Source organism: Manis javanica, chromosome 6, assembly GCF_040802235.1.
Source record: "Manis javanica isolate MJ-LG chromosome 6, MJ_LKY, whole genome shotgun sequence".
Taxonomy (NCBI): domain Eukaryota; kingdom Metazoa; phylum Chordata; class Mammalia; order Pholidota; family Manidae; genus Manis; species Manis javanica.
Genome location: NC_133161.1, coordinates 45,901,447 through 45,915,192, shown reverse-complemented (window position 1 = coordinate 45,915,192; position 13,746 = coordinate 45,901,447). Strand labels below are relative to the sequence as shown.

Below are 13,746 nucleotides of genomic sequence, written 5' to 3'. Positions count from 1 at the left end.
GCTGGGAAGTTCCGCCAGAGAAACTCTTATACATCATCCTGCTGAACAATTGCCTCCTTATTTTTTTCCTAAATAGAATGCAAGCTTTGAGTCAGGAAACTATTTCTGCCTTTCATTTATTCACTCCTTATTGAGCACATACTATACCCTCAGATAGAAGAGTCAGGGCCATTCCTGTTGTGCCATTTGTACCCAACTAAGGGGCTGAAATGGGGGCTAAAGCCAGCCTGAACTCCTCTCACTGGGCCTTGGACTCTGGCTCTGGGCTCTGCCTCCCAGAGGAGCATCTTCTTTGTACCCAGGTGCTGTCCAGGCAGCCATGCACCTGCCCCAAAGCGATGCCTTTTTCTAATCCATAAAAGGTATTCAATAGGCTAACGGCAACCCAGACATCAGAGAATAAGAAAGCTTGTGCTTTCATAGTGTTGTCTGTATAACCTGGGGAGACAAACTATAAACAAATAAAGAAGTACATAATAAAAAAAATTTAGATCATGAAAAATTTGCAAAAAATTACAGAGAGGAAGCAGCTTTGGATCGGATGGTCCAGGCCACTGCCTCTCAGAAGCCAGAACATTTAAACTGAGATCCAGATAATAATGAGGTCAGCCTTGTAGAAGTCAGAGGGAAGAGAATGTATAAGATCTCTAAGACTGGAATGATAGTCTTATGATAGTAGCTGAAGTATAGTGGGCAAGAGGAGAGACAAATGAGATGACCAGGGACCAGATCACCCAGAGCTTCATAAGCTTTCCTGCCTCATTCACTGTGGTGCACCCAGGGCCTAGCTCACTGTTTACTCAATAAACACCTGCCAAGTGGGAGAATCTCATGCTTCTGCATACACAATGAGTGACCCAGAACCGAAGCTCCATGTGACCCCAGTGCCCTCTAGTGACAACAGATTCCAGCCTAGGGCCGCTAATGGCTTTATCATCCTCAGAAAATCTCAGCTTAGCCTTGTTCTTGGGGCCTACCCAAGTTTTTGGAATTTGTCTTATTAATTTATTAGTCTCTGGACTTATTATCTATTCTCTGCAAGCAGGACTAAATCAGTTACAAAATCTTGATATATGGCTCAGTCAGATGCATAGCAGGCCTATATTCTTTACCCAAGCAGCAGTTTCCAAAGAGAATACATGGATGTCTAATTTCCCAGGGGAACACAGGGACCTGTATAGGTGACAAGCATTAGAGCACATTTCTCTATCCTTAGCCTGTTTTGTCACAGCGTTGTAACACTCATATCTCAATTTGTGGCAATCAGAATGATCTTTAGTCATCTCCCAGCTCAGACGTGACACCGTTTGGCTGGAATGGCCTGATAAGACCATAGCCACAGGCCATACACTCTGGCCCCTCACATACTTCTGAAGACCCAAGCTTGGGCATAATGTGTATGTCAAGGCATATTGCAGTTGTGTACAAACTTAACATGCTACTCATGCTGTCATTATTTGCTTTCGTTTGGATCCCAATCTGATCTGGGTCCATTAAGCTGATCGCCCACCACATACTGAAAGGTTATCTCATTGTGAGGCTGTCCCATGTCTGATTGAAAAACCTGTTTCCACTCAACTTCCCTGGAAAAAGCCCAACTGCAGCCTGTTTGCAAATATGTACATCAGTCGATCAAAAGTGACAGCAGAGCCCAAGCTCTCCTGGGAGAGGGGATGGCAGAGGGAGGAACCCACTCCTTCTACCCTTTGTTTCCCAACTGATCCCCCTGATGCAATATGTGCAGATTTGTTTGAAATAGTCTTAAGAATAGGTCATCTCCAACTTCCTTGGTAGATCATTCTCTAAACTGGTGAATCTTCCACTCCTCTCATTTTCCAAAGCCCCTGCATGTGTTTGTCTGTTCATCTCGTCATACTCCACTGAGCCAAATGAAGGAATCTGGTGCTCCTTGGTGTTTACAGGTATTTCCTCTTTAGTTGTCACTTACCCAAGCGCAACACATGGCGTTCTCTAATTTTTCTTCATTAATCAGTCCCAAAATTCCTTTACACTTGCTCCTCAGGTGATTCCATCAAATCAACATATTTCTGGAGCTGAAAATGCTTGGAAGAATATAGCCTTCCAGCTGCAGCCACCAAAAGAAGTGGGATTCGTGTGTTGCCGCCTCACTCCATGGCCATATGTTTCCACAGGTTCACTCCCCTGGTGTGTTCTGAGCCTCCATTTGTTTCCCTGCAAATGTATACTTAGTCTCATCTGTGCATTTTCTAATTGAGTCTTAAAGGCACCAAAAATTAGAATGTATATCGACCATAGCTAGTGTTGGTGAGGGTGTGGTAAACAGGCATTCTTTCACATTCTGCTGAGAGGTCCAGTTGATACAACTTAAGTTATCATTAAGTTAAGGTTAATCATTGCATCATTGCTTATAGTAGCAAAAAATTGAAAATAATCTAAATGCTTGTCAATTGGAAACAATCACATAAATGAATTAAATACATTTTGGTATACTCACAATGGAAGACCAAACCACAGTTAAAAAGAAAAAGTATAACACAGATCCATGTGTAATAACATGGAAAGGAACCTAAGAAATATCATTAAGTTCAAGAGCAAATTGCAGAACAGTATGTGATATGAGTCCATTTTTATAAATTTTTATTCTAGTCATTAATAGGACAAAATATGGAATGATTCATACAAATCTATTAATGGTGCTTCTTTCTGAGGTAGGGGTGTTTCTAAGATACACACTTGTAAATTGTTGGATTTTTTCTGTTTTACAACATTTAGTGACTTTAGCACCTAAGGTATACTCAAGATTGCTTCCTCCTTTCATCAGCTTTTCTTTGCCTTGCTTTTTATTTAATATGTTCAGATTAGTTATAGATTATTTCATCTGAGTGGTCTTACTACTTGTTTTGGAGAGGTTTTGATCATCTTGTAAACATTTATATCCTTTTTCCCTTTCCTTCCTTTCTTTAATAAGAGGGAAATACTTGCTTCCCAACCTGCTTTGAGTTACTCATTAACATTTATTTCCCAGAATTTTTAAAAGAGGGCCAGGGACCTTTTGCCATAGAAACCCTTGCCTCTTTTCTTTTGTCTGCCCTCTTAGCTTTTCTTGCACTAATGCTGTATGCACCACATGTGTTATTATAAGATTTATTTTTGTTGGGTCTTTTTACTTCTACTTTATTTTCAAGGTGGTGATTTATTTAGACAGCATGCTTAAAAAGAGAAACTACCTAGCACTCCCATGAATTTATTTCTCATTCACTTTAATTTTTATACAAGAAAATTAGAAAATGCAGGTGAGCAAAAGAAGAGAAAAATAGAAATCACCTCTATTTTCACTATTACATAGTAACTGTTACTAATTGGATTTATAGCCTTGGAGATAACTTGTATTTTTAAATATTTATCTTTTCTTATAGATGGGGTCATATTTAATAAATTGGTAAACCAATTTGTTTAATACTAAATGTGGCATGAATATTTTTCTATGTCACTACATATAAGTAATAATAAGAGCAAACATAGTTTACTATATGCCAGTACATAGTAGTGGCATATACTACCATGCCACATAGTTTTATACATATTAACTGTTTTATGTTTTATTCATATTAACCAATCTTGCCCTCACAGCATGCTACATTTTGGGTAGCATTAATATTCTCATTTTATAAATTAAAAGGGCTAATGCACAGAGATGAGATAACTTGCCTAAGGTCGCACAGCTAGTAAGTAAGAGAGCCGGGTTTGGGACCTAGATAGTCTAGCTCCAGAGGTCATGCTCTGGGCCACACAGCTCTGACCTACACCATCATATTCATGGCTATAGTGTATGATAACTTATTTAAGCCTTCCTTCCTTTCTGGGCTGGTAGATTCACTGTTACGCACAAAGCAGGAATGAACACGTTGCTCATACAGTCATCTTTGTAGAGCTGTTACTCTAGGCTGAATTCTCATGAATGGAATTGTAGAGTCAGAATCTATACTTTTTTTAAAAGTGTGGATATGGATAGAGATTAGCCAACATCTTTAAGCAATGTATTTTCTAAGCCCCTTTGACCCTTACAATTCATTGTTCCTATCCAAAAATGTGCAACTGTCTTCTGGCTTCAATGATAGTTTTTTCTTAGAACATGGAGTTTTTTTCTGTTGTTCTTCCTCTCTGTTTCTTCTGCATTATACCCATTTCTCTAAAACATCTAACAATATAACTCACTTTCTAAAAGCATTATGCCTTACCTGGTCAGTACTTCTGGTGTCTTGAATCTCCTGGATTTTACCAGATGGGTTATGTGCACAGATGAAATATTGCCCTACCATTTGAATTGATGTCAATTTTTGGTACTGTGAATCTTCCTTCTTTTCTCTATTGTTCCTTCCAGGCTTCACAAGAGTTGAAGTAACAAATCCGCTATATAATAATTTTTTTTCTTGGTTTCAATGTATGCAAATGGGGCTGGACTGCCCGGCAAGGATGACTGATGTGTCGGAGGCTGGGAGGCAAGGCTCCCTGCTCTAATCCCACCTCTGCCTCTCACTTGTTTTATGACCTTGAGAAAGCCACTTAATTGTTCTGCATTTCATTTTCCTCATTTGCCAAATGAAGAGGGTGAACTAAATGACCTAGAAAACCTATTCCAGATTTAAAAAAAAAGTCACCCTAGCCAAGAGTAAATTTCAAAGTATATCTTTGACAAATATGTGAAAATTAGGGCAAATGTGCACATTGGTGAGGTAGTATTGGAGGCAGGTAAAGATTTGCTTCAACATATTAAAAATATTTTGTGCCTTATTGCTTGACCAAGGCCTACTACCAGTGTGCTTTAGTGGTCTGTGAAACATGTCTCTAAGACCAAGGTAATTATAGTTGTTCCACTGAAGCATGACAAATGGCCTCTCACTTTGAATTCTTTTATGGGAAAGAAAAACCTTCCATGACAACAGCACTGGAACTTAATTACAGGCTCCCAATCTGGGGGCAAGAATAGAGGTAGTCATGGCTGTGGTCAAGGAAGACAGAGCATGGGCTCACCTGGAAAGAACCAGGACAGGGCGATGCCACAATGGCAACAACACACTGACAGCATTGGTGGGGGCAGGTGCTATCCCAAGGACTTCATGCAGTATCTCATTTAATTCCCACACTTGCCTTAAGAGATAAGTTAGGAGGTAGGTACTACAAAGGTGTTGTACAAAGGTGAATATTGACAGACCTGTTTCAAGTCATTCAGCCAGTGGTTGTCAGAGGTAAGATTTTGAGCCCTGAGAGTTCATTTATTTAGCACATATTTTTTGAATGTCTGTTATATTCCAGGGACCCTTCTCAGGGCTGGTGACACACATGTGACTCAGGCAGAATTCTTGCTCATATGGCGTTTAGCTGAGAGTGAGAACACCCCAGTAAGAAGGGGCCAGCAAATCAGTAACTATTCTAGACAGCAAGCAGTGCTATGCAGGAGAGTGCCTGGCTGGAGGCCTTTACCATAGGCTCTTAGGGAAGGGCCCCGGGAGCTGACATCTGGGCTGAGCCCTGCATGATGGAACAAACCCACCACACAAAGATCTAGCGAAGAGCGTTTTACATGCAGGTCCACAAGAGCAAAGGCTGTGGCTCAGAAGAGCTTAGTTTATTCCAGAAACTGAGAGAAGGCCAACACTGTTGGATAAATGCAAAGAGGGGGAACATCCACAGTAGAGTGAAAGAGGCGGGCAGGAACCAGATGATACAGGACCTTCTAGGCCACAGTAAGAGATTTGTATTTTGTTCCAAGTGCAGAGGCAAGACACTGGAAGATTTTAAGCAAGGGAGCATTATGATCTCCAGTCTGTATAAGAAGCCTTCTTTATCCCTTGTGATATTGCCAACAAGGAGCAACAGAAAGGGATAAATTGCTTATCTAGCATGCAGGGCAGCCTAAAGGAAAGTTAAAAAGTCAGGCCAGTTTTTCAGAGGAAATGAAACTCAAGGTTATTCACAAAACAAGACTGTAATGGACAGTGGAAGGTCCTCCAATCTAAACTTCTGAGTTTAGGTAAGACTTGAGAAGATCCAAATTGAGCATCTGAACTCTATTTTTAAAACCAGTTTTCTCCTTGAGTCCATCTCTCCTTATGTAAAAAGTTGCACTCCAGGTACTGAACATTCTTGACCACTTCTTGGTCTGGGGATTGCACTTGCCTCATAGAATAAATCTCATCCAAGATAATAAGATATTACGTTTTTGTGTAGATGACATCTCAGGGATATACATTTCTGTGCAATCTCGTATATGTGTATATGTGTGTGTATGTTGATCTTTATGTTTGAAAAATATTTTTGAAAGTGCCATCAACATTTTAACCTACAGGACCTAGCTCTTCTGGTAATGTGGCATTATATGGATGGTTCTAGAATTTTGTTGTAAACTTGGCAACTTGATTTATTGTATTTGAATGCTCTTTATAAACAAGCACTCATGTTAACCCATTAAAATCAGTTTATGTCACATATAGGATGAAATTATTGCTTGTTTAGGTTAAAAGCCCACTATTACAAGATATTCTACTTTGAATAACAACATAAACCATTATTAATGCACTGTATTTGTGTGCGTGTGCCTATGTGGCTAATTATCTGTTGGTAAGTTCCTGACAATAGAGGCCTAACAACACAGATATATTTGTATAAAACTACCTTTGGAGGCATTTAATTGCTTCTGTGATAAGGTGAGTCCCAGAGAGCAAGACGTTAATTGTAAAAGAGTTTAATTTAAGCTACACCACTGTAATTGTGTAGGATTTAGGGATGGTCACTACTCGAGTTAGTTTTTATTATAAATAGTGTATTTGTTTCTCAGGAGGGAAAAAAATCTAAAACTATCTTTCTGCATGGGGTTAGAGAAGTTCCAGCCCTTTGCAGGAAAGCAGTCTGTAGTGCAAGGACAAGGGCATGTCGGGATGGCTGTGGGAGGGCTGCCATGGGACAGCAGGATGGTCCACAGAGCTTCCTGTCTGAAGGTGCTGAGCTAGAGAGCTCACAGGGATCCCCCCAGCTGAACATTCTGTGATTGGAGGTAAAGGATTTTCCCTCCGGCTGTTTAAACTAGAGTATGTTTTACCAAGGCCTTATCTGTAAGCTCAGGAGGATTCTAATAACTCCACCAGAATTATAAATTCAGCTGTCAGCACTGGGACTATTGAGTTGACTGAACAAGCAGATTTTCTCCCATTGTCTGTTTTGTAGATTAATGAATAACCATTTCATCCTCTCCATTTTGTGATAACTCTTTCACTCTGGCACTTCTGATTGCTGAGAGGTCTTCCAGAAATTTCCTAAGTCACACGGAGTAAATTCAAGGAGATAATGCGATTGCAACTGACTCATCAGTGTCTCTGCTGTCAGACCTAGTATTTTAGGATTTCAGTTGGTTGACTGGTACAACTTCCCGATTTAGTATTACATACTTGCCACTTTACATCTTGCGCAAGTCTTAATAAATGAGCTAAAGGTCTGATAGGAAACTGTGAGATAAATTATGTTTATTATGCCAAGTTAAGTAAATACTATTTGAAAGGATTACTGGAGGGTCCAATCAAGTTAATTAGTTTAAAAATCTTTTTTGATTTACTGGGCTCAATGAAAATGGTTAAGCAACTGATTCTGTCATGATAAGCGATCTGAAGAGAGTGGGTTGAATCCATAAGGGTTGCCATGCACGTTTCCTGCTTCATGCCTGGAACTGTCCCATAAATGAGCAGAGAGGCTCCCTGGGACCAGAATGCAAGTCCTGCTGACAGACTGTTGTTCCTCCAAAGAAGACACATGTTGACAGTTTGACGTTCAAGCTGACAGATTGATTTCTTTCTTTTTATTCTAGATGCTGAAGAATACCAACCTCCAATATGGAAATCATACTGTGAGTATCTGAAATGAGAATCTCTTCAAAAGTCTTTAGCAGGCCTGCTTTTTGAACGATAATTGCTGTTGATTTAATGCAGGCAAGCATCCCACATCATGGCACTGAAAGCCCAAATCTTTTACCACTAAAGAGAGATATTAACCGGAGAGGACGGCACAGCAGTCCCCTGGCCAGGACCCTCAAAGCCAGTGGCCTGCGACCCACTTCAGCAATGCTTTGAAGGAAGAGATGTACATTCTGACTTGGGGTTTTCTTCTTCCCTTTTCTTTTTTGTAGAGTTGGTCGGCAAGGATGTATGAATTATACATGAATTATATTCTTGGCCGATCATCCTAAAGCTGTAATATCATATGACATTTACCACAAAAAAAAATATTAACAGCAAAGAGCAATGTTTGTTCACTAAGGGAAACTCCTTAGAAACAGATCCCATCTCATCATCAGTCAACAAAATTCAGCTCCTCTCATGAAGGCAGGCAGTTGTCATCACCTCAAGCTCATTTCCTCTTTCCCCAGTATCACCTGCCTGATCCCATAATTCTCCAGAGGAAAGGTGTGTGGTAGGTTGAAAACCCACAGTGCTGAGAGGCAGGGAATGCACGTTCTTGGCCAGGCTCTGCTTCGAGGCAGCAATAATCATAGTTATACTATCGTTACTGGGGTCACTGCTGAGACCTGCCCTGTGCCAGCAATGTGCCTGAACTCTCAGATTATCACCACAGCTCTAAGCAATGGCTGCCATTATTATCCCCATTTCACATACAAGGAAACCACAATTCAGAGAAGTTCAGAAACTGGGCAAAAGTTTTACAAAATGCACTGGAGTAGCATTCCGAGTGGAACCCAGAAGTAAGCCTGACCCACTACCTGCAAGTTCCCAAAACTTTTTTCTTTCTATTTAAAGTCTTATGCATAAATATATATTTATATATGCATGCACACACACATATATACAAATACCTATGTAGGTACATATTTGTTACAAAAGCAATACAAAGCTACATAAAGGACAGGTATGACAGCAATACAAAAAGGTGAAAGTAGAATTTCCCATAATCCACCCCCACCCCATATTCCACTTCTCTTTCCTGCTTCCTCCTTGATGACCTCTCTCAGTTTGGAAGGCATATCCTTCACAGTGTTTAAAATACACATGCCTAGTTTTAGGCATTTTGGTTGTCATTGCCTTTTGTAAAAATGGGTTTATGCCACACTTGGTGTCCTTTGACTTTCTTTTTCACTTTACAAATACCTGGCTTTTATTTTTCCATGTCAGCATATACAGAGGCACTTCGTTCTTTATTACATGAGTCTGTTCTTCCATCTGTGAAATAAAAGGGTTATGCTGGGTCTCTAAAGGCCCTTCCAATCTAATGTTCTGCATTCTGGTCTTCTATTTTAAAAGGCAGGGCTAATGACTTAGTAATTGGATGTTTTTGTTTGTTTGTTTCCTAATGGAGTGTGAAGTGCTCTGACAGTAAATCAACAGAATATCTGTAGTGAGAGGTATTGTGTGTTCTATGACTTAACAATGCTTTGCACACTACCTTGCACACAGCCTTGCATACATTAACTACCCAATAAATATTTGCTGAGTGAATGCCACCACAGAGAGCTTTACTGAAGCAAAAAAATGGCATTGGCTCAAATTCATTTTGCCTTTTGCTAAGAGACCTTGGGCCATTGAATACATCTCTTAAAAGCACTTCTATGCAGAAAACATATTCCTAACTACATGCTCACAACATGGATTTTACTCTACTGTTTTGGTTTTAAGTCTAATTTTGAGGTCTAACCAAGTTGCATTTTTTTAAAAAAAGATTTGCTCTAGAGTCATAAAACTTTGGATACAGAAGGGATGGGAGGCCATTTAAAACAGATATAATGGTATATATGAAATATCTCTTTATTACACCTAACTGATAGTTACCCAGCTCTCCACGAAGGCGTCTAGTGATGTGTAACTATAATACTATTGGAAGTTTTCCATCAGCAGTGCCACCCATGGCATCAAAAACACATTGACCAAAGTCCTCTGGAACACTACTGAGAAAGAACTCTCTTTTGGTTGTCCTGGATCCATGAATTGTGTGAATTTGGGTGTTCAGCCACTTATAAACTCATCTGACAATACTATTCCCAAGCTCAGGCTAATCCATCTTATTCCCACAATTATCATCTACTCATTTGGTCTTTAAGCAACATACAGTGAACACCTTCTGAATGTCAGAGGATAACTATTAGAAATTAAAAATGAATAAAGTGGTCTCTACTTTCTTCCATCATAAGTATAGTAAGGGAGACAGATGTAATCAATTGACTTAAAATGCAAATAGATTTTAGTAATAATATACTACTCTTTGACCTCTGGATTAGAGAAGACTTTATGGATGAGGTTTCATTTGCATATGGGTCTTGAAGGATGAATAGGAGAAGGAATCTTAGGGCCTTTCAGAACCTCATGAGCACTTTTTAAAATTCAAATATGCTAAAATTGTAGCATTTGTCTGATCTGAAAGTCCAACAAATTTCAGAATCTGAAACCTGTTTTGTTTTAAACAATCTGTTGGTAAACCCATTCTCAATCTCAGGAATTACCAAGCCCTTTTCTTTGGAATACTCACAAACCATCCTTTGAGACATATCACTTATGAAATCAACATTTTTCCATCATACATTTTTCTTAACTCTAGTGTACTTTGAAATCTCTCATATATTTACTGGATGCATATTTTCCATATTATAGGACATGGTTGAAAAAAATCATGATTTACAATTATTATAGAAGTGTGTAAGTATATCTTTGCTGTCATTGCTTATGTTGGCCATAACTTTGACTTACTTGATATCATATTCTTACAAAGCGTTAGTCCCAATTATGACATTATTCCTAAAATAAAATCAGTCTACTTCATACTGATCCACTTTAAGAAGCTGTTTCTAAGTTTTAGTGCCAATTGCAATGCTCTTGGTTGCAAGTAACAGAATATTCCACTCAACTGCATTGATTGACTTATACAAGCAGTTCAGAGGCACTGACTTCAGGCATGATTTGTTAAAGTAACTCAAACGACATTATCAGAACCCAGTATTCATCTCTTCTTTTCTTGGCTCTACTTTCTAGGTTTGGCTCCATTATTAGTAGCCTCTTCCTTTCTGATCCTCAGATAGCCACCAAAAGTACCAGGGCCACCAATTCCTATTCAAGAGCAGCAGGCAGAGAAACAGTTTACTTTCCTGATCAAACAGTCTTAGAACTGAGTCTCAGTCATGATTGACCTGTCTTACCCATTCCTGTGGTCAGAGAGTTGGAATTTGTTAGCTGCCCTGAGCCAATCAGGGACCACCCCGGGACTCGGGGAGTGACCAATCCTATGTAATCCACATGACTAGAAAATTTGGAAGATGGAAAAGGATGCTGGCAAGGCAACCATGAATATCTGACTTAGAAATTTAGAAGAGCAAGGAACCTTAGAAATTAGCTCTCTCAATATATTACATAAACTAGATTGTTTATTCATTCATTCATCCATTCATTCATTCACTCAAATGCATATTAAGTCTTTGCTTTAAGCCAGACAGTGTGTAAGTGGAGCTGTGGGGCCACAAGGATGGATTAGACTGGGTCTTGACTCAAAGAACCATTGGATGTCACTTGATATCCCTTAAGTACCTGACACCTTCTCTTCCTTTCCCTTTCTTAGATGCTAATGATAATGCTATCACTATCACTTACTGAGCTATTTCATAAGAACATTCTTGTCCCAAAGTATATATCTGTAGCTAGTCCTTAATACTCAAGACCAAACCCAAACACTGATGAAGTTACTGAGAAAGATTTGGTTTCAATTTCCTAAAAGAAAAGCTATTTTCAAGTTCATTTTTAAGTTCACATTCTAAACCTTAAGCCAGAACTGTATAAGCTGTATGCCCTAAGCAGACAAGTTCAGAAGTCAACCACCATGGGTATACTGTGAAATATTTTATTTTTTTAAGAGGCCAAGTGCCAGTTAGATGGCAGATGCTGCTGCTGACAGTTTTCCCAGGAGCCTTTCCCAGACAGCATAGCCTGTGCCTGTTTTTCTAAACAGGAGTTTAGAGCCTCAAAACCCACATCCACAGACCCCCTGAATCAGAATCACCTGGAGGGAATATGTATAAAACTATTCATTGGCCTTACAGCAAATTCTGAATTGGAAGAGTGGGGCGGATCTGCAATTTATCACACCCTGTAGGTTTTTCTTATACACACTTACACCTGAGACCCCCTGTTTGAGGTTCTATGGCCTCAACCTTAGGTTTTTCACAGTGCCATTAGGCAAGAGAACTCAGTTCCCGTTAAGACTGGACATTGTGTTAGCAAAAAGGCAAGGCCTTCACACCGCAGGTTGGAAGTAGGGTTGAGCCAAGAAGACATTTAAAATGCCTACTATTTCTTACTCACCCCCATGAATTTTGTTCTGGAAAGAAACTGGAAAGATCTGGGCAGTGAGCAGGTTGGTGCTGGCTCAGTGACACAGCCAAGTGGCTGAATTCGGCTCCTGGGTCTGCATGCTTTCTTTAGAAAGAAGTGGCTGTTAGAGACCATTCCTGCAGAGTCTCAGGAGCCAGTGGATCTGGGCTTGCGGCTGCATCACCGCGGCATCCACAGGGAGGCGGCTGGCTGTGTAGCCAGAGGAGGGCGAGTTGAGTTTCCTCCCGGAAGACAAAGTAAAATATTTTTCTCAGTGACCTCTGAAATTCTCAGTTCTGCTTCAGGTTTTTTGGGGGGCAGGAATCTCTTTTCCACTTCCACATTCTCCAGTGACCGCCCCCAACCTCACCCAACAGCTTATTCCCGTGCTAAGGTTTCTTTCCTGTGCTGGGGAGGGCCAGGGGCTGGGGAGTGCCTGGAGTGCATTTGTTTGGAAGATGGCTGTAGAAGCCGATTCCATCATATCACCTTTAGCCCACATAACCACCCAAGAAATGGCATATGTTATTGCATTTTGCTGGTGAAATGTGTTTGTTGAACAAAGAAAATTCAAGGAACAACACTTTCAGATAATGTGATGTGTCTAATAATATCAAACGTGCCTCAAGAGATTCTTCTCACAGATGTTTGCTTTGTTATGACTAACTGGGGCTCTCACTCAATGCTAAGATAAGGTTTAGGGCCCCATTCTTTGTATGGCTACTATTGCAGTTGGTTGTTATCTCATTATCTTTATAGAGACTCTTAATCAAGATGCCAAACAGGCTTCTATGCCTATTTACCAACTTCTGTTGCTTGGAACGGCACCAAGCAGATTGCGGATCTCAGGTCTGCTCAGTAAGAAATAGTTACCTGTTAGTGACGTATGTTGTCCAGGGACCAGGAAGTGGGGGTTGGGCAGGCATCCCTGACTTGAGTGGTTTGGAGGGACCCCCTCAAAGTCACCCCTGGCTCAGACTTGAGAGACCAGTGAACTACTGCATTTCACTTTACTAAACCTCAGTGGGTCTGTAGAGATCAGAGCTACGGGCCATAGCCTGTTGAACAGGAGAGGAACTGTCCAGACTGTTCCTTTACCTGTATCTTCTGTGATTGTTAATGGTATCTCCATTCCTCAGTCTTTCAAGGTGTTTTCCTCTTTCAGTTTGTACTCAAGCCCTGCCAGTCCTCCTCTGCAATCAGCTCACCTTTCACCTGCATTTCCACCAGTGTTGCCTTAACTCACATTTTGATGAGCTCCTTCATGTACTAAAGCACTGTTCTCTCTTGCTTCCCTGCTACCAAAGCTCCCCCTCTGATCCTTCTTTCAGGAGACAAAGGTCAGTGGCCTCACTCCTGGCTCTGCACTGGAATCTCCCAAAGAGCTTTAAAAAGAACAGATTTCAGGGCCCCT

At 40.3% G+C, this 13,746-nt stretch overlaps 1 protein-coding gene across 3 annotated transcripts in view; it reads left to right on the top strand.

Annotated features, from left to right (window-relative positions):
* The window catches only part of CHN2 (chimerin 2), a 271,523-nt gene that overhangs the window by 132,578 nt on the left and 125,199 nt on the right, over nt 1-13,746 (top strand). For all 3 annotated transcript variants that reach the window (XM_017647280.3, XM_017647274.3, XM_017647288.3), the window contains exon 2: nt 7,838-7,876. In XM_017647280.3, coding sequence (XP_017502769.1) covers nt 7,838-7,876 — 39 coding nt within the window. The remainder of the gene's footprint in view (nt 1-7,837; nt 7,877-13,746) is intronic.